The sequence below is a fragment of the Fusarium coffeatum genome (genome assembly GCF_003316985.1).
Source record: "Fusarium coffeatum strain FIESC_28 chromosome Unknown BRIP53273_contig_250, whole genome shotgun sequence".
Lineage (NCBI taxonomy): Eukaryota > Fungi > Ascomycota > Sordariomycetes > Hypocreales > Nectriaceae > Fusarium > Fusarium coffeatum.
The window spans coordinates 1-19,679 of record NW_022158042.1 but is presented as its reverse complement, the minus strand read 5'-3'; the positions used below and the strand labels follow the sequence as shown (position 1 = coordinate 19,679).

The 19,679-nt window shown below is 50.0% G+C and overlaps 7 protein-coding genes across 7 annotated transcripts; 3 read left to right on the top strand and 4 right to left on the bottom strand.

Annotated features, from left to right (window-relative positions):
• Nucleotides 1-929: 929 nt before the first annotated feature.
• Nucleotides 930-2,561, top strand: FIESC28_09543 (uncharacterized protein; the record flags this gene model as incomplete). Its single annotated transcript, XM_031163679.1, has 1 exon — nt 930-2,561. The coding sequence occupies one exon, from the start codon at nt 930-932 to the stop codon at nt 2,559-2,561; it is 1,632 nt and encodes a 543-aa protein (XP_031012260.1).
• Nucleotides 2,562-2,731: 170 nt separating this feature from the next.
• FIESC28_09542 (uncharacterized protein) lies at nt 2,732-4,890 on the bottom strand (the record flags this gene model as incomplete). The annotated part of the gene is made up of 2 exons (XM_031163678.1): nt 2,732-4,087; nt 4,141-4,890. 2 exons carry the CDS (start codon nt 4,888-4,890, stop codon nt 2,732-2,734), a joined length of 2,106 nt encoding a protein of 701 aa, XP_031012259.1.
• Nucleotides 4,891-5,726: 836 nt separating this feature from the next.
• Nucleotides 5,727-6,794, top strand: FIESC28_09541 (uncharacterized protein; the record flags this gene model as incomplete). Its single annotated transcript, XM_031163677.1, has 1 exon — nt 5,727-6,794. The coding sequence occupies one exon, from the start codon at nt 5,727-5,729 to the stop codon at nt 6,792-6,794; it is 1,068 nt and encodes a 355-aa protein (XP_031012258.1).
• A 312-nt stretch (nt 6,795-7,106) lies between these two features.
• Nucleotides 7,107-9,000, bottom strand: FIESC28_09540 (uncharacterized protein; the record flags this gene model as incomplete). The annotated part of the gene is made up of 3 exons (XM_031163676.1): nt 7,107-8,506; nt 8,557-8,756; nt 8,813-9,000. The coding sequence occupies 3 exons, from the start codon at nt 8,998-9,000 to the stop codon at nt 7,107-7,109; spliced, it is 1,788 nt and encodes a 595-aa protein (XP_031012257.1).
• Nucleotides 9,001-10,079: 1,079 nt separating this feature from the next.
• On the top strand, nt 10,080-11,729 carry FIESC28_09539 (uncharacterized protein; the record flags this gene model as incomplete). The annotated part of the gene is made up of 7 exons (XM_031163675.1): nt 10,080-10,114; nt 10,174-10,196; nt 10,268-10,495; nt 10,545-10,591; nt 10,640-10,726; nt 10,780-11,613; nt 11,664-11,729. The coding sequence occupies 7 exons, from the start codon at nt 10,080-10,082 to the stop codon at nt 11,727-11,729; spliced, it is 1,320 nt and encodes a 439-aa protein (XP_031012256.1).
• A 1,218-nt stretch (nt 11,730-12,947) lies between these two features.
• FIESC28_09538 (uncharacterized protein) lies at nt 12,948-14,145 on the bottom strand (the record flags this gene model as incomplete). The annotated part of the gene is made up of 2 exons (XM_031163674.1): nt 12,948-13,948; nt 14,085-14,145. 2 exons carry the CDS (start codon nt 14,143-14,145, stop codon nt 12,948-12,950), a joined length of 1,062 nt encoding a protein of 353 aa, XP_031012255.1.
• Nucleotides 14,146-18,974: 4,829 nt separating this feature from the next.
• FIESC28_09537 (uncharacterized protein) lies at nt 18,975-19,276 on the bottom strand (the record flags this gene model as incomplete). The annotated part of the gene is made up of 2 exons (XM_031163673.1): nt 18,975-19,132; nt 19,186-19,276. The coding sequence occupies 2 exons, from the start codon at nt 19,274-19,276 to the stop codon at nt 18,975-18,977; spliced, it is 249 nt and encodes an 82-aa protein (XP_031012254.1).
• Nucleotides 19,277-19,679: the final 403 nt, after the last annotated feature.

The window sequence follows — 19,679 nt, the reverse complement described above, 5'->3', positions numbered from 1 at the left end:
GCGGCAACAGAGAAAGTGGTCAACACATAGGATCTTAAGTGACTGACACAATACACTGCTTTTTATTCTTCAAGATTGTAAAAGGCTGTCCTTGACTTGTCCAGGTTCACTCTCAAGGGCTGATACTCGGAACCGCCTCGGTAGATGCATAGCGAGCTAGACTTGTGAGGCGATCATCTGCCAATTTAGGGACTCCTGAGCCAATCATGGTCTTGATAGCGATAACGTACTAAGTCAGGAGGAACTGCTCCTTACCTACGGATAGCACTGACTCAGAAGACTATAGGACCTACATCACTTCTTTGTTGTTTCTCAACTCTTTACACTTATAAGCCAATACATCTGGATCTTACCATGGCAATGGCTATGGTGACACCGCTTACTGTTTAGTACTCCGCCAAGATGGCAATCAGACCAATCAGAAATTACACAACTACTGCAAAAGACTTCTATATAGTAGGTGGATAGGCAATTGCTATATGTTCTCTCAATCAAGACAAGAAAGAACTGATGTGGGTGTTGTTTGTACGTGATGAAATCAGAAAGATGAAGCACAATACGAATTAATCAGCTGAACCAGGAAGGTACAGTACATCACTTAGATATTCCAGCGTACCTACCTCTACTCGACCACTCCATGAATGGTTGATAGCCTGTCCAGCCAATCATACGCAGCTTAAAAAAAGTAGACATACGGTGCCCCACAATCCCCCGAAGTTCAGGTGGATCCCTCTGCAAGAAACATTTCAGTCTTAAGAATCTTCTTCAATATCAAAGTGTCAGAATCACAAAGTCTCTTCAAAATCACATTTCCCTCACAAGAAAAGAAGTGCCTGGCCTGAGCAGAGATTTTGATGAGACGTCTGAGGATTCCTTCCTTAAGTCCCTTTATTACACTGCGCCCAATCCATTTCCGACCCTTCACAGTCATGGCGAGCGTACAGGCAGAGGCTACTGTGCCAAATGGCAGTGCACAAGTAAACGGTAACTCTCAGCAACAAAACAAGAGACCCAATCAACAAAACAACCGACAGTGGAAACAGAAGAAGACCAAGAGAGAGAAGAACATCACCGAGGGTTCATCCGAGGAAGTCCTCAAGTACGATATCCAAGCACTACTTAAGGAGAGAGCTGTCGAGTATGGTGAGGGAACAGAACATGGCCCTGAAGTCCTCCCCGAGGAAGGTACTGAGACAGACGTCGAGGTCATGGAGCTCTCATCGACAGGAGACGGTCTTGCCATGAAGCCTGGATCAAACCAGGTCTATGTTGTATCCTTCGCCGTCCCCGGTGATATCGTCAAGGTGAAGGTTTTCCGTCACCTTCCTCGCGACAACCAGACCCTTGCCGACTTCATCTCTATCACAAAGCCCTCCCCCTTACGCGATGACGCGCGCATCAGCTGCAAGTACTTTGCCTCATGTGGCGGCTGCCAATTTCAGATGCTTGACTATTCTGAGCAACTCAAGCTCAAGAAGCGCATTGTCGAAAAGGCCTTCAAGAACTTCTCCAACCTCGACCCCAACATTGTCCCCGCTGTCCAGGATACCATGGGCAGCCCGCTACAGTACAGCTACCGCACTAAACTCACGCCTCACTTCGACGGGCCCCCTGGCTTCAGACCTAGCAAGAGAGGAAAGAACCCCAGGATTCCTTTCGAGAAATGCCCTGACATTGGATTCATGCAAAAGGGTCGTCGAAAGGTGTTGGACATTGAGGACTGTCCTATCGGTACTAACGCTGTGCGCCTCGGTATGACGCGTGAGCGTGAGCGTATGCAGAAGGAGTTTGGCAACTACCAGCGAGGTGCTACAATCCTTCTCCGTGAGAACACCCAGCGGGTGCCAAAGGATAGCGAGGAAGTCAATGGAGAGACGCAGCCTTATACCGTCCGTGTGGAGAACGAAGATACAGTTGATATCAAGTCGTGCATCACCGACTCCAAGGCCACCACAACTGAATACATTGGACCCTATACATTTACCAACCCAGCTGGCTCTTTCTTCCAAAACAACAACTCCATCCTCCCTTCTTTCACTGGCTACGTCCGCGACAACATTCTCCCGCCTGCAGGTACCGGTATGGATATCAAATACCTCATCGATGCCTATTCAGGTTCCGGCCTCTTCACCGTCACTCTTGCCTCACTATTCCAACACTCTATTGGCATTGATATTGCCGCCGACTCAATCGCCTACGCCAGTCGCAATGCTGCCCTCAATGGGATGGGTGAGGATCGCTGCAAGTTTATCGCTGCTGATGCAGGTGAGCTTTTTAAGAGCGTCACCTATAATCGTGACGAGACTGTTGTCGTTCTTGATCCCCCTCGCAAGGGTTGCGACGCAGACTTCTTGAACCAGCTACGCAAATTCGGTCCTCGGCGAGTATTGTACGTCAGCTGTAACGTGCACACACAAGCCAGGGATGTTGGCGTCCTTGTGCGCGGAGAAGGAGAAGGCGAGCGATATGAGATCGAGAGTCTTCGAGGTTTTGATTTCTTTCCCCAGACTGGTCACGTAGAGGGCGTTGCGATTCTCAACAGGGTTGATACCAAGGCATAAAAGTACACGGCGCTTGATTATAGTTTGTTTAAAAGAAATCATGATAGAATTCGTTGCATTGTATAATCATAATCACTGTAAACTTGTAAGCCCGCTGCCTCATCCCTCTCAGAGGAACTACCGTTTTGCGCTATATAGGCGCCAGTGTACACACGTATTTCATTCCTCGTTCATGATTGCTCTCCTAGCAAGGCTTTGAGGGCCTGAACTGTGACCTCAAGAACCTCAGGTCGTCGGCTCTTCTTGCCACACTCTTTGAGAATTTCAATGCCATCCTCACTCCTGACCTTCTCCCGTGACAATTCACCGACCTCGCCTTCAGCAGTAACCAAGTTCAGTACCACAAACACTCCTCGGTGTCGGATATCCTCATCATCGTCGACACACATTCCAAGGATAACTTTGATACCGCGGTCTCGATTGATGATGCCTCGGATGACCCCCTCGAAATTGGTCAGTGAAGCTAAAGCACCGCCAGCTGCACTACGTGTACCAGCATCAGGAGCATCAGCAAGAGCGAGAAGAACGTTGAGGCGATTGCGAGCCTTCGCGGTCTCTTCAGCATAGAGAGCGATGGCTTCAGGGGTCTGCACAAGGTTACAGACGAGTTCAACGGCAGCCTTGGACACAAGATTGTTAGAGGCTAGCATCTGTTCCTCGATGTGTGACCACGCGGTAGAAATGATATTGCGCCTCAACTCCTCGTCGTCCATGGATGCGAGGTTGGTCAGCGCCATCAATGCCTCGAAGGAGGGCAGGAGGTCGCGAGTTTGGGCAGCCGGGTCGGGTGGAATAATAGACACAAGCGGTCTCACAGCAGCAGCAACAGGAGTGGATCGGTTTCCACCAAAGACAAGGGCTGGATTTGTGCTGATGAGGATACGTGCAAGTGCCTGTGCAGCAAGACGGCGCGCAGGAGCTTCAGTTTGAGGCAGTGACATCCACGATACCAGAAGAAGCTTCACCGCCCCTTGCTGTGCAAGTTGGCCTCGAAGGGATTTTGTGACAGATAAGGCGAAGATGACGGAAATTATCAACGCCAAAGAGGCAGGCGAGCCATTCTTACTGTGGGTGACAAGAACCGGGACAATGCCAGCTTCAAACACCAACTTGCATCGCCTTGCCACATGTTCATCGTCATTTAAGGGGTCGGGTCCGCCAAGCTTTCCAGCTGCATTGGCGTACGCCTTGAGCTGGTTCATTTTCTTCTCCTCTTCAGTCAGGTTAGGTAGATACTTTGTGAGGTTAACAAAGATGCTTAGTGCTCCGTAGGTCGTGGGAGATCTAGGCTGTGCGTCGCTAAGAGTCTTGACCAACTTCTGCAGTAGTTCAGGATTATCGACGATCGATTCTTTGACCTTGGGCTGGAGAGAGGCGTAGGCGAGACCTTCAATAGAGTGCTTCCGACCGTGATCTTCATCTCGCAAGATCATCTTAGTGAACATGCCAGAGAGTTCCTCGATGCTGGTAACTGCGGGCTCGACTCTAGATTTGCTCTCACCGGGCGCCGGCTTTGAGGGAACTGCCTAAGATGCTGTGTCAGCCAGTCTTGAATGGCGATTGAGACATCTCATCTTACTCTTAACTTAGCCAAGATAACGGCAGCAAGATATTGGACTTGCTCTGAGTGACGGCGCATAGAGATCGAGCCTCCATCGCTTTGAAGGTTGGGGTCCGCATTGGTGCTTCTAACAATCTCACTAAGATCTTGGTCGACAATCTCCTCCAACCACTCGATGCAGTACTTGTTGATGGCCTCGCGGCACATGGAGTTCATGCAAGCAGCGTTAAGCATTTCCAAACATGCCGTTTCAACCTTGCGACTCTTCCACTTCCGTCGCATGAGAGTGCCGAGGCTGGGTAGGAAATCCTCATTAAGAAACAGTTGCGCCGTAAGTTCCGGGACGATAGGAAAAGTTGCGGCAGCGACACAAAAGGCAACGATATAATCATCATATGTTCCCCTGCGGACACGGTCGAAGAAAAATGTCGACAATTTCTTGGAGCCGTCGTCTCCAGCAGCTTTGAGATAGGCGGATGTTGATAGAGTGGCGTGGCCGCGGACTATCTCAGGCTGTCTCATATCAAGATAGCACAAAACAGTGTCGACACAATCACCGTCGATAACCTTGCAAATGGTTTCACGAGACGTGTCTTTCTGACGAGCTTCAAAGTCGTCATTTAGAAGCTTGGTCAGTTCGTCAAGATCGCGACATGTCTCGTTATCTTCCTGCCCACCTTCCATGAGGCGCGCAAATACGACAAGGGTCTGGTCCTCCAGCGACTGGGCTGGAGGCGCCTCGGAGGCGGCTTGTGTGGTTTCTGCCATGAGATGGGATGTTTAATTCGTGTGAATATTTAGATGATGAGTTAAAGTTGACAAGGTGGCAGAAGGAATGAGAACTAAAGACCGAAACTGGAACTTGTGATGTAAATCGCACAAGGCAAGAAGACCCGTCGCAGCCTCCACAGCAACTTGCCTACCCTACCACAACCTAACACAAACTCGCGAGACTGGGCGTAGTGGAGGCCACCACCTGTACTGAGCCTAACCACTAGATCTTGCCTAGAGGTACCTTAGGTCCATAGGTCAGTTTTTAGTGACCTACTGTAACCCCAAAGGCATTTACGCTAGAGCAGACGGGACCGTCACCTAACCTCAGTTTCGTTTAGCTGTTTATCACGTGTCCTGGCGTTTGACATTAACTCAAGCGAGTAGTTGGGAGGATCGATGTGAGGTTTAATTGGTGCCAGCAGCCGCGCTCGGATTTCAATATGCCTGCAGATGACGTCCAGCCAACAATATTTAATTTTCCCCCTTCCATGATAGCCGCGTCAATGACTTTTTGCTAGGTTCTTTCAGGTCCTGGTCACACAGTATCTGTCTCCAGCTCTGTTACTACCTACTATTGGTAGGCATTGGGGTTGGAGTTGGCGTTGTTTATTTAGGTTATTAGGTGTGGAGTGACCCAACAGCGCATGTCCTAAATCCTCCCGCTACAATTCGACGTTTACGATACTTTCTCATCTGTCTTTCTAATCGCATCTCCTAACGACTCTCACGATCTCGGCATATCAGCGTTAAACACTTGCTGGCGGAATACCCTACAAGAAGCAAGACAAACTGCTTACGCTCGAAGGCCTCGCGGCCGTCTCCTCGACACCATGGACGCCGTCGATGTTTCGGAGCACTACGAGGTCGGCTCACGCGAAGACACTCCCTCTCTCCTTTCTATCGTCCTCGACACCAACCCGCGAGCATGGGCATCCCTCAGCAGTGTCCTGCCTCTGTCGCGCGCGATCGCGAATATCCTCGTTTTCGTCAACGCTCACCTTGCTTTCAGCAACGCCAACCAAGTAGCTCTGATTGCTGCTCACGTCGATCGCGCAGAGTGGCTGTATCCGACACCGCCAAAGCCTTCTTGTGACGCCTCAGGCGACGTCGAAATGAACGATGCCTCCCAGACCCAAACTTCGGCAAACAAATTCCCCCAGTTTGCGCAGATCGAAGCCGCTGTCTTGGCTGCCATACGAAAGCTGATGGATCAGACTAAGGAAGCAGACCTGTCTGCCACAACAACACAAATATCAGGAGCTCTAACACTTGCCCTATGCCATATCAACAAGGCTGCCCAGGCATTCTGTTCACCTACCGCCAACTTGGAAGATACTCACAAGGGCTCTTCCAACACATCCCCACCAACCGTCCGCGGCCGAATTCTCGTTATCTCTGTGTCCGATTCAGAGCCCTCGCAATACATCCCCACCATGAACGCTGTCTTTGCAGCTGCCCATACCCAAGTCGCAATCGATACCCTCTCACTTACCGGTGAGCCGACTTTCCTGGAACAAGCGTGCTACAATACAGGCGGCACATTTTTGGCAGCTACACATCCTCAGGGCCTACTCAACTACCTCATGTTTGGCCTCATAGCTGACACCGAAGCTCGCGAAGCCCTCATCACTCCCATACATGACACTGTTGATTTCCGTGCCGCTTGCTTCTGCCATGGCCGTGTTGTTGACACTGGTTTTGTCTGTTCAATCTGTCTCAGCATTTTTTGCGAGGCACCGGAGAACTCCGAATGTTTCACATGTGGAACGAAGCTATCTTTGGGCAACTACGGTGCTAAGCCAGCTGTTGTTCCACGTAAGAAAAAGAAGAAGCGAAAGATAGTGAATGGCGGGTCACGAGAGGAGACAGGCAGTGCGACAGGGACCCCTCGTCCTTGATGAAGGGCGTCTTTTCTTTACTTATGCGCCGTAGAAACAAATAAGAGATACCCTCACAAGACAATAAATTATATTTATCCTATCCTATGTAATAGTACTGCTGGTCTTAATCAGCCCGGATGAAAGGACTCGCGGGCTATAGGGGCTGCAAGGGTATCACTTTTGTTCCATACATAAGATCTTCCTCAACCTCCACCATATCCCAAGGCGACAATTGACGTCCATTTTACAGTCATCAAGCAGTTCGATGAGTTGAGAACTCGGGAACATCAGAGTTGCAATGACATGTGCTGATTCAAACAGCGGTATGCTTTACCCAAGTCGGATCTTACGCCCACCGGAGGCAATCTTAGCACCCTCAGAGAGTCGAGACATGGTGCAGCTTGGCTGTTTCTCTGAGCCGCCCATTGAGGCGAGAGCAAACGAGTCTGTGTTGTGAGCAAAATAGAAGTAGTAGCCGGTTTGGGTTTTCTTGACCACCATGACGCCAATTGCACCGGCTGAGTGACAGTTTATGACACCCGGATGTTTCATGAAATCTTCAGCAATGAAGGATCCCATGATGGCATCTTCATCGTCTTCCTGGATATCCTTGCCTCCTCGGCCACGCTTTGTGCCATGATAAATCCTCTCAGCACACCGTTGGGAGGCCATAGTTGTAGCCATATGCTCTCCCGTACCACTGGTGACAGCAGCAACTGAAACCTGATCTTCATCTTCTTCATCGTAGGGAACAACAGCTGTACCGACTCCCACTAGAGCGGCTGGACCTAGGCGACCTCGGTGTTTCATTCCAATACCACCTGAGGAAGAGCCGGCAGCGATGTTGCCTCGATCGTCGATCGCAACGGCACCAATAGTGTCCGTAATAGCGTCCTCATCCCCGGGCCCAATACGAAAGCGATCTTTTATAGCTCGTGAATGAGGTTGTGCTTTGTCACTTGGGCTGGAAGGCCGCTTAACCCCACGGGGACCGGTGGAGCTTTGGTGGTTGCTGTGGCCGTTGTTCCCAAGGGGGGTCTCTGCCAGAACATTATCAGTCTTGTTGGTGGCGCACACGTGGTGCTTTTGATGTATCGAAGTATTTTCAGGCATGACAGGCTTAAAATCCTCGGCTAAAGGGTTGGGTTTTCGACCTGGTAGCTTAGTTTGGAAAGAGGAAGACAGCGCACCACCAGCTACCCCAGCATATGTCTGGGCAGGTTTTCCAAGAACTGTGCGGGCCAATGAAGGACGAGCTAAAGAGTTTGTAGATGGCCCGGCAATTCGGAAGTAACTAGTAGATGTATGTTGATCAGGCGAGGGCGTTGGTGACTGACTTGGTGTGCTGATAAACGGCGAATCGGGTTGTCCCTCGTTCCAAGTGCCGGCGACAATGGCAGCTCGTTGGGTTTGGGGTAAAGACATCTGCGATTTTGTTGGCGATGAAGTATCATACTGACACGGAGGGCATGTGTCGGCGATCTCGGGCAAGGTTTTAGGCTCTTTCATCTTCATATCAGCCCGTTTGAGATCTTCCTGCCACCGCAGATACCGATCTTTAGCGTTTTTCGAAACCATGTACTCGTTTGGAAATGTCATCAGACCATGCTCCTCTGCAAAAGCTTTGGCTCCTTCTCCCACGAGAGCGTTTGGAGGAACCCGTCGTAGACTCAATGGCTTGTTGCTTTTGTCGAGAATGAGCTTGGCAAGTGATATCGGATTTCGGATATCTGCAAATTTATTAGCACAGCAAGCGTCAACTTCATACTGCAAAACATACTTGGAACAGCACCACAGGCGCCGCTGCGGCCAAGATGATCCACGACCGTGGCGTCGCATTCGACAATACCATCGATAGAGAGGTTGGAGCCGTAACCGGCGTTGGTGATTTCCTTATCTTCAAGGACCCGGAGGGCGGCCTCGACGGCTTCAGTTGCAGTAGCGCCAGCCTTGAGAAACTTCATCGCCATCTCGGCAGCACTATCACCGTTAGCTCCAAGATCGATAGGTCAAGGATTGGCAGGAAAGTATCTTACGCATTACAGGCCTGGAGGTGAACCCTTTCATTCTGATGGCTATGGAATCCAGCTCCGGCGTGGACAAAGATGGCAGGCGCAGCTTTTGGCCTATGGCCGGCTCTTAATACACGGTCGAAAGCACCGTCCGTCCCAAATGGCGTCGTCTCTGAGCTGAAGGGGGTTCCATCATCGAGACTGTCTGACATCCTTGAGCAACGTCATAAGGTAATGATTGTTTGATGATACGACAGGTTATAAGATGATGATAATGAGGTGAATATGCGAAAGCGAGAAAGGAGGTGGGTGTTGAGATACCCGGGGGTTATGTTGCTTGAGGTTCAGTTCGTTTTAGGCAAGGTTGAAGATTTTAAAGGTAGCGAAATGCTGAGCGGACCATCGAATTGAAAGGCAAGGTGACAGCCCGATAGAGCGGTGGTAGGAGCGTAAAGGATAGTTTTGGTCAGTCTTTCCTCGACATTCTGGATATGTTATGACTACCACCCGCAGTAAAAGAGAATAGGTACCTAGGCAGTAAAAGCAGTTGCGAATGTTAAAATACATGGATGCAAGTAATTGCTGGAAGTTAATAACGGCAGACCTACCTAGGTAGGTAGGTACAATAAAATGCTAATCTCAAAATAGCGTTATGTTCAAGTCCAAGCCCTGGCAAAAACAGCTGCCAGCAGCTTCAATCCCCAATGGTAATTACTTTGATGAGATGCAATTGCTCCTTTTCTCCTGGGCTGTCTTGAAATGACGTCGGATTCAGGTGTTACAAGCTGTTTAAGTGACAATATCAACGTGCAATCATCGAGATATCAAACTCTTGACCGTGACGGTAATTGAGTTCGATCGTACAAATAGCGCCCAATGCTGGTTCTAGAGATGAAAGACTTAGATTCGGGTATACTGGGTAGGCTTTCATTAACAGACCCGTTTCACAACTTCTCACTGGGCTTCAAGTTTAATCAAGACATATCGTTAAATGCTTTGATAATTCTGTCAGTTTTAGCTCATATCCCCGGTTACTGCAGCTGTAGAATCCACAATTCCAGCCATTCAGTGACCAAACGGCGGGGCAGCACAGCCGCAGTTCAAGCCTCACTCACCTCCAAGCTAGAGCTTCCCAGGCACGTAACGTAATCCTCACCTATCGAACGCAACGCAACGACCACCGCCGTTGCCGCACATTGCATTCCCTCACGAGCAGCATCCCACTTGCTCTTCACCCGTTTTATTTCTTTTATTATATAGCTGTGCGCTTTGTCTCGCACTCTCATCCATCATGGCTAACCAAACTCCCGCCGTTGTCATGGACAAGTCAGTCTCACTTATCCCCAGCCCCCGCATTGACGACGACAGCTAACCTCAGCTCACAGCGGCACGGGTTTCTCCAAGCTAGGTCCGTAATGATTATCTACGCACCTGAATCGACCGAATAGTCTTGAATTCCTTGCTGATGCTTGAGTGTAGGTTTCGCCGGTAACGATTCGCCTTCATTCGTCTTCCCAACTGCGATCGCGACAAAGGGGCCAACTGGCGGAGCTGGTGGTTCTGGTTCAGGACGACCAGCTGTTGCGAACAAGCCTTCTTTCCTTACCGGTGGTGCTGGTTCCGGAGGTCATTTGAGTGGAAAGCGAGGAACCGAGGATCTTGACTTCTTTATCGGTGATGAGGCGATAGCAGCTTCCGGTGGACCTGGTAGGCAGCCATTCAACCTCCGATTAAAGGATTAAACTGACGGGTCAAGGATACGGCATTCACTATCCTATTCGACATGGCCAAATAGAGAACTGGGTATGTTCGTCGATGGGACCGACATGAGCTGGAATTGACCGCCTTTAGGACCACATGGAGCGATTCTGGTCAAACTCCATCTTCAAGTATCTTCGAGTCGAGCCTGAAGACCACTACTTCCTCCTTACCGAGCCCGTGAGCAATATTCGCCCCGAAACAAAGTCGGAATACTATACTAACCAACACAGCCCCTGAACCCGCCTGAGAACCGAGAGAACACCGCTGAGATCTTTTTCGAGTCCTTCAACTGTGCTGGAATGTACATTGCCGTTCAGGCTGTTCTGGCTCTCGCTGCTTCCTGGACATCTTCAAAGGTCCAGGATCGCTCGCTGACCGGAACAGTCATCGACTCGGGTGATGGTGTCACCCACGTCATTCCCGTTGCCGAAGGTTATGTCATTGGCTCCTCCATCAAGTCAATTCCTATTGCTGGTCGAGATATCACCTACTTCGTTCAGTCCCTGCTGAGAGACCGCGGCGAGCCCGATTCTTCGCTCAAGACAGCTCAGGAGATTAAGGAAGAGTACTGCTACGTCTGTCCAGATATTGTCAAGGAATTTAGCAAGTACGACCGAGATCGCACTCGATTTGCCAAGCACGTTGTGTCGCATCCCAATGGCCGCCAGGTCAGCGTCGATGTCGGTTACGAACGTTTCCTCGCCCCCGAGATTTTCTTCAACCCTGAGATTTACAGCTCTGATTTCTTGACCCCTCTCCCTGTGGTCGTTGATGGTGTTATCCAGCAATCGCCCATTGATGTCCGACGAGGCCTTTACAAGAACATTGTACTTTCTGGAGGCAGCACACTATACAAGGATTTCGGACGTCGATTACAGCGAGACATTAAGCAACTGGTGGATGCCAGAATTCGAGCTAGTGAGGTCCGTAGCGGTGGTGCTCGAAGCGGTGGCTTGGACGTGTCTGTTATCACTCATAAGCGACAGCGACACGGTCCCTGGTTCGGAGGCAGTCTTCTCGGTCAAACCCCTGAATTCCGATCATACTGCCATACTAAGGCCGAGGTAAGATTGAGTGTCCTACTCTTACAAACACTAGCTAACCAGGATTACAGTACCAAGAATATGGCCCCAGCATTGTGCGAAGATTCGCCCTGCTGGGTGGCCCCGGTGGCTCTTAGAGGGAGACTTAAACAATCAAGAATTACTCCTCAACGGATCCCGAGAGTATATACTCTACTTTCTAGAGAGTAAGCATCCTGGAGTAGACGGAAGACTAGACGATGGGGTGTCTGCTGTGGGGTGCAATGAAGCGGCGCTCATGGCGCAAAATCTCAATTGACAATTATGCCTAAAGCGATGCAAGTACAAGTGGAAGAGATGGCAAGGCGGTGGCACATGTTGAAGAGTTACCTTAGTTGCTTTTAAAATTCACATTTCTGAAGCCTGTCGGAATTCCCCGTTCGTGGACTGCATTTGCTAGAAGCATGATGCATCGCTTACCTAGGCATATTTCTTGCTATGTGTGTACTGCAGAGATAACTGCTGCATGTGTACTGAATAACCCGCCAAGTTCCAATTAATTAGACCCTCGCCCTCGGTCGAGAACAGTGAGTGTGTCTGCAGCCAAGCAACGTTAGCCTCGTAACGGCTTGCTCTAGATGCTTCGTGCATGGACAATGGTAGTGGTCTGATTTCCTTCTAGATGGATGTCATGGTGTTCTACAAATGGCTTGGTGGCTGCCAGGGGTCTTACTATAGAGCGGGATCCATTGTTACAGCAGAATTGTAGTGGGTGGAGGGGCAATGACCCCGGCATGACCATGTTGTTGAAGATGCAATTCTTTCCCAGACAATTCTATGATAGCCCAAGTAATTTAACCACGGTGGAAGGTTGCTTTGTTAGTTATATAATCAGGTAAGCATGCAGCCGCCGATTCGGTGCAAATCAATCGAAACAAGCACATGCTTCGATATAGCTTATTCACCACGACCCATGAGGCCATGGTCGCATTGTCGATGACACAGTGACAATGGATAGGAAGGGACGGTCAATTCCATATCAAAATAAGTAACGCTTCCGGTGAACCAATAAAACTCATTGTTCCTAGTCAACATGAACTGGTCTATTGTAAACATCACTGCTGGGAAGTCAAATATTGATCGAAATGTTCGTTCTGTTATTCATGCAATAGAAAATCATAAAGCTCATAAACTAGGACTATACACAAAAGTGTAACCAAGATCCATCTGGCTACCTCGACAACACCGCCAGAAAACCCAAATCAACTCCCGCCTGAACTCCTCTTAGCAGGGTATCAATCACCCTTTGCGCAATGGGTAGCCCTGTTTACTTTTAGGGAGTGCTTTCCTGCACTACCCAAGCGACAGCCGCGCGCTTATCGGCTGGTGTCGACGACATAGCGACCGACAATTTGGCCAGCCTTCATGAGCTTGAAGACGTCGTTGAGCTCAGAGAGACCAACAGTCTTGAAGGGAACCTTGATGAGGCCACGGCGGTAGAAATCGATGGCCTCGGCGGTATCGGCACGGTTACCAACATAAGATCCCTTGATCTGGATCATTCGAACGACAGTGTCGAAGACGGGAGCAGAGAACTGAGCACCGGCGGGGAGACCGATGCAGACAACAGTACCCTTGGATCGGATGTACTGGGTAGCTTGTTGGAAGGGCTTCTCGGCAGCAGCGACGAGGAGAGCAGCGTGGGGGCCGAGACCATCAGGGGTGGTGGCCTTGACATCAGCGACAATGTTCTGGGTCTTGGTGAAGTCGATGAAGGACTGAGCACCGAGGGACAAGCAAAGCTTCTCCTTCTCCTCACCACCATCGATGGCAATGGCGTGAATACCCATAGCCTTAGCATACTGAACAGCAATGGATCCGAGACCACCACCAGCACCGACGATGGCAAGTGACTGGCCGGCCTTGACACCGGATTCCTTGATACCCTTGTAGACAGTGATACCGGCGCAGAGAATGGGGGAGATGGCCTCAAGGTCACACTCCTCAGGGATGCGAGCAACGTGAATGGCCTTGGCGATGGCATATTGTTGGAAAGAACCGTCGACGGTGTAACCGGAGAGGAGAGCCTCAGCACAGAGAGACTCGTCGGCGTTCTGGCAGTAAGAGCAGCTCAGGCAAGAACCGTTGAGCCACTTGATGCCGACCTTCTCGCCGATCTTGACATCCTTGACAAGCTCGCCGCGAGCGACAACAACACCGGCACCCTCGTGGCCACCAACAAGAGGCAGCTTGGTGTCGAGGGGCCAGTCACCTTGCCAGGCGTGGAGATCGGTGTGGCAAACACCGGAGAACTTGACGTTGACGAGGACCTCATCGGGGCCAGGCTTCTGAACGGGAATCTGCTTGTACTCGATGGCTATAGGAAATGAGATGTCAGTATGAAACTCAAAACTGATATAAGTGCTGTAGAACGAATAGTGGGGCGGCTTCGAAACAGGCGGAGCTTGGCTGAGAGCCAAGGTATAAGAGGCAATTGGAAAAGGATGACATACGACCAGCGGTCTTCTCGAAGATCTGAGCCCACTGCTGGGAAGGAATCTCGGGAGCGGCCATTTTGATTGTTGGGTGGATTGGTTGTTTGGTTGAAGGGTATCAAAGGTTGTCTTGAAGACGGAAGAGTTGTTGTTGAGAGTGTCGAAGAGTTGATTGATGATCTGAATGAGGATGGAGAAGGAAGAAACGATTTGAAGTCGACGGGAGCAGAGTTTATATAGATGTTGGGTGGGAGATCCCGAGTGCAGGAAAGGTCTGATCTATGTGGTATGGTATGGTATGGTATGGTCCTGTCTGGTACTGGAGGTATGGGATAGAACTCGGGCCTAAACCAAACCGTATGATGGGCCAACGGGGCAAGGATGGGCGTAAGAACTCAAGCCTCATCTTGGCGGTCGCGGGGGAGAGGGAGTGCAGATGATGTCGAAGGGTGTGAGAGCAGAAGCGGTAGATCAGAACAGATCAGACAAGAGAGTCTCCATATCGTATCGCAGCCTGGATAGCTTAGCTACAGCACAGCACAGCACAGCACAGCACTCTATTCTGGACTCGCCAAGGGACCAGCAAGGGCCAAAGGGAGGGGCCACTTCGGCTGCACGGGGATCCGCTATTTTGGCCATGCTCGTTGGACTTTGCTTTTCGGGATGCGGCGAAAGGATGGCATTTGCTGTATGTACGGTATCGTCCTATACTTGCGTTACGTGGGAGGGATTAGCTTAGTGTGTGAGAGAGACCGAGTGTGTGAGGTGAGGTGAGGTGAGGCTAGCTCGGGTTGTTTGCAGTGGCGTCACTTGTGGGTTACTGTAGGAGCGGGCAGGTAACCAGGGCAAGGGCAGGTACCGTCTTCAGCATCAGATCCCTACCAACGCAGCGACAGACAGCTACGCTACGGTACCTGCCGCACTTTACCATCTATTCACAGCCTATGATTGAGCTAGATATTGTGAACCCCCCGCCCCTGCCTGGCTTCAAACTTCCCCTCCGAAGAGCTCTGGTGGGACAATTCATGACGGTAGCGTCAATTCAAAGTTGTCTACCTCTGGAGGAAAAGGTACATACATCCGCAGCTCTAGGAAGTGGTATCCGTAGCAAGAGAGATCGGAGGGGGCGTGTAATTCATGGAAGCAGAATAATCGTCGAGGGCAAAGAAGTCATGATGGATGGAGCTAATTGTTCGGCATCATCAATTGTGTCGTGATGTTTTAGCATCCATGAACAGTCAGCTGCTTTTTGCGGCCCTTTTCCCATTACACCGGGTTTTGTCCTTTGTTAATCGAAACAGCCCATACCAGGGCAGGACCTAAAAGAAAGATACCTAGTGAAGAGAAAACTACCGTTATGGCGGTAAATTCGGATCTTTCGATTGCATATCCGGTCCTAATTCGGTTGCTTGACAGATCCTTCTTCTTGAGGTGGCATGATATGAGATTCGTATCGTAGACCTCATCAAGAGCCCCTTAACCTCGACCCCACCACTGTACAATGTACAGCACCGAGACAGTGTTGCCAAACCTTTACTTCACCAATACTTCATTCCACACGTTTCCTAGCTCCTCGCCATAATAAAGCGCATCGCATCCGTTCAGCCATGTGGTAGCTGCATATCCCATCGATTAATAGGCTGCGGAACAGCCGGGGTGGTGGTTTGGCAGCGGCTCCGTACCTGTAGACAGCCCGCCCGAGGAAAGGTGGACTCACCCCCCGGTGCAGGCCCGATGAAACGCTCAATCCAGTATGAACTAATCTGCCGTTAGGTATACACGCCTATTTTCACAAGGTAGTTGTAGACTGCTTGAAGATCGCTTTAGATTTCGTGGATTGATGTCCCACCGCACTGTTAACGTCTATGCCATCCAATGACTATTCTCTTTGTCTTGCATAGATGATAATTATATGAAGCATTGAATCTCGTCATTCGCGTTATCCAGGGCCGAGCATCGGCATTATTGAGTTCGTAGTTTTATAGATACGTAGGTACCTAGGTAGGTAGGTAGGTATGGAGGGGTAATGCAAATGCCCAAGCTTCTTTCCTCCTCTGACATCAGATATCCACGGATGTCTTCTTGTAGGGAAGGAACCCCCTGTCCTGAAGATCAATAGCAGAGTACAGACCAAGTGTGCACTCATCCTCATCCTCATCCGCTTTGCCAACAACTGAACCCAGTCACCAAGTCCCGTCAAAGCGGTGTCCAGGCGAGACACGGCAAGAGAATCAACGGGTCGGTGCAGTTTCTCCAATACGACCTCCCTTGTACCGATGTCAAGCAACGGCATTAAGGTATTCAGGCTTCGCTCGAAAGGAGCCTGTGGAGGTGATTTGTTCACTCTGCGAAGGGTATAGACTAGTCGTTACCCCAAAATACGGTATGAGAAGCCAATGCCATCGTGGCTGATGCTGTTGATGTCGAGTCACATAGCACTGACAAAGAAACTGGCCAGTTATCATACAACAGTGGAGCTCCGTGTTGGACAATACATGGGGCAAAAAAGAAAAACATGGTGTGGACTTTTGAAGGCATCCTCACATTTCCCCGCACTTTTCTCCTAGACGTGATGCAGGTCCCACAGATGCTCTAGCACCGTGCTATTGGGATGGAAGCAGGTTCGGATCCGTGATTGCATATGATGGAGGTTCATGAGGATCTTCCCCGGACTGATCTTGAGTTGACTTACACTCAGCGCCATCAACGACCACTTCTACGCCTGATTGGGAACCGCCCTCGGGTTCAAGGTTGATCCCAGTCGGCTGGGCGGAGGCCCATTTCGGAAATGCGGGGAAGCTCCAAATTAGCTCAGTGTGTTACGCACTGAATGAGCCCTTGACTCGAGATCCCTGTGATGTGCTGCGTTGTAACTGTACTGTAGGAGGAAGACTATGCAGGAGGCTGGCTCTGGAACCGTCCAAGTTGGCTTCGACGCCATAGGATCGATCTTTGGTTTACTCCCAAGAGACGTTTATTGGAAAATGTTACTTTCTGCCGTGTCAAAATCGTCTTAGCCCTTTGGCTCACAAGCGATATGGCGTCTCACAGAGCGGCACATCAACGTTTGCGAACGTTGTATGTGTGTCGTTGCTGCTGGTTCCAACCATTACGGACGACTATCAACCAACCATTCCTAACCGCTTTGGCATCCCCGTCAAAGTTTGGTCGCTGATTGCCATCTGCTTCTCGAAGACTCGAACACGCATGTGCTAATGGCATGATTGGAAAGCTGTGCAGCGGTACTACTTCATCTGGCTTCTGGTTGTTGAAGATCCACCTTCTTGATACCTTCGCAGGGGTTGCAGAGATGTGCTCTATCCCTGGTCGTTATTCTTCCCCGCGAACCGGTCAAGAGGAGATTTGTTTCCGAGGCAGCTGACCCATGACACGCCAGCAAATGTTTGGTATGTAAGTGTAAGCGTCCGTCTATTCCACCTCGCAGTTACCTGGAGTAAAACACCATGTTTAGCTGAGTCTTCACTGGTCGAGGCTGGGTGAATGGTCATAAGGCTGTTCTTTGAAAACAGTCACTTGGAAAGTATCACCAGTAAGTCTGTACTAGGGCAAACAGGGCTGGATCTAACTTAGCATTGCCACAGATTGTCACTCGTCTTGGACCCTAGATCATAATATCTGGGGCTGGCCCGTGGGTTCCTGGGGGCTCCGCGTTTTCGAGGTCGCGCTTATCCCTCCTAGCCCCGTCATCAAGCCCGTGCAGTGCTAAAACGGCCTTGAATCCACTGCGGCTCCGCAGTATTGACTTGCATGAGCCGCAACCGCAATTCTCTTCCCCGCATTCAACCCAAAGTAGCGGCACGCCCCTTGAGGCATGAGGACGCCCAACAACAGTCCGTTCATCCTGGCGCCGTTCGTGGCACGGGACTTGAGACTTCGATGTTTGCTGGACGGAATCCAATGCTTCATGGAACCTTCAGCAGCTGGAGGAACGGAAGTTGAGATGGGATCATGCTGGAGGGTTCAATTGGGTGCCCTATACCCGGTTCAAGGTCCAACGCAACACAAAGCTACGCGGGGTTGTCTCCTCATGATAATGCCTGCGTCATGACACTCAAAGTACGGGGCAATTGATCGTTATGATCCCCATGTTCTCTGAGGTTCTCATTGGTTGTGACAGCACGTCTTACATCGAACCGTCGACCTTACTTCTATCTTTCATTTAGACGAAGAAACTTCTCAAACAGAGGCAGATTGTATTGCATGACCCCTCGTGGTCAGCATTCTTCCAGCTCTCTTGGCTTGCATAGCATCACTAGATCTCGAAACATGTAGGCAAGGTAGGTAGCGATGACTTTTCAAATCTCTACCGACATATAGGAAACAACACGGTTACCCTAGGGTTCGCGGAATGTTATGAGTATTTCAGAGCATCTTTATATCAATACTTTCCTTCTTGGTTCTGCGCTTGTTGAATATTACTAATTTTTGATCTTACGCTGATTTTGTAGTCTAGCTTCCTCGCCAGCATCGCGCACGAACATGCCGAACATAGAAATGGGTATTGCCCAGGGATAACTATCACACTTCGCATAAGGCCGATCTTTCGTATCGACTTGCGCTCCGCATACATGGACGGAGTGACCCGGTTTGAGGTGCTTCGCGACACTACACAACATCCACTAGCGAGCAAAAATCAAGTATGCGAAAGGCATGTGCTCCAAAAGGCATGCCATGAGCGATGTCTACAACTAATTATTATTTTCTTAATTGGTTTCAAGGGATTTGGTTCGCAAAATGATATTTCCTCCTGTCCCTTTTGTCCAGGAACATAAACACCGAAGGCATGCCAGATATACTCGCAAGGCTAATGAATAACTCGAGGAATCGATCTCATATTGCTTCCATTACAACCCACGCCGTCTCGCCTCCTGCCTTGGCTTGTAGCACTTAGGCAGCAACCTCGACGGATTGCTCAACACCATCCGCCTTGGCTGAGTTGACCTTCTTTCCGGTCTTGGCGATCTTCTGGAGGACGGTCTCGTAGGGGAGGGCGGTGACGACCTTGGCGGATTGGTTCTCGAGGGAAACCTCGTAGCTCTCGACACCTGCAAGCTGTTATTAGTGGCGGTCAGAGGACATTTGGGGCGCGAAAGCATACCATCGAGCTTCTTGAGGACGCGATCGATGGCGCCAGAGCAGCCTCCGCAGCTCATGGCGATGTTGAACTCGTAAGTGTGGGTGTCGGCCATTGTGAAGAGTGAAGTAATTTGTGGTTATGTGAAGTTGAAGTTGAAGAAAATGGCGGGGTATCGATTGGAGATACAAGAGAGGAGGTCCGTGCTTGAAAGTGGAAATGGAAGTTGAATATTGTTGTTGAGAAATAATAATAAAAAGAAAGAAGGGGTATCTCAAGATTAAAAGTTGCTCGTTGCTTGTTGCTGCTGCTGACTGTGATGCGGTCTCTGAATAGGTTATTAATAATTAACCTCAGGACTAAACTGGGCTGTGATGATTGCGCAATGGAGGGGAGGCGGCGCCAATTTCAAAGGTGACAAATTGAAACGTGCTCAATACACGGGGAAACTCTTCTGAAACGCAGCTTTTTATTGCTGCATAATTATTCCGGTGCTTGGACTTTTTTTTTTTTTTTTC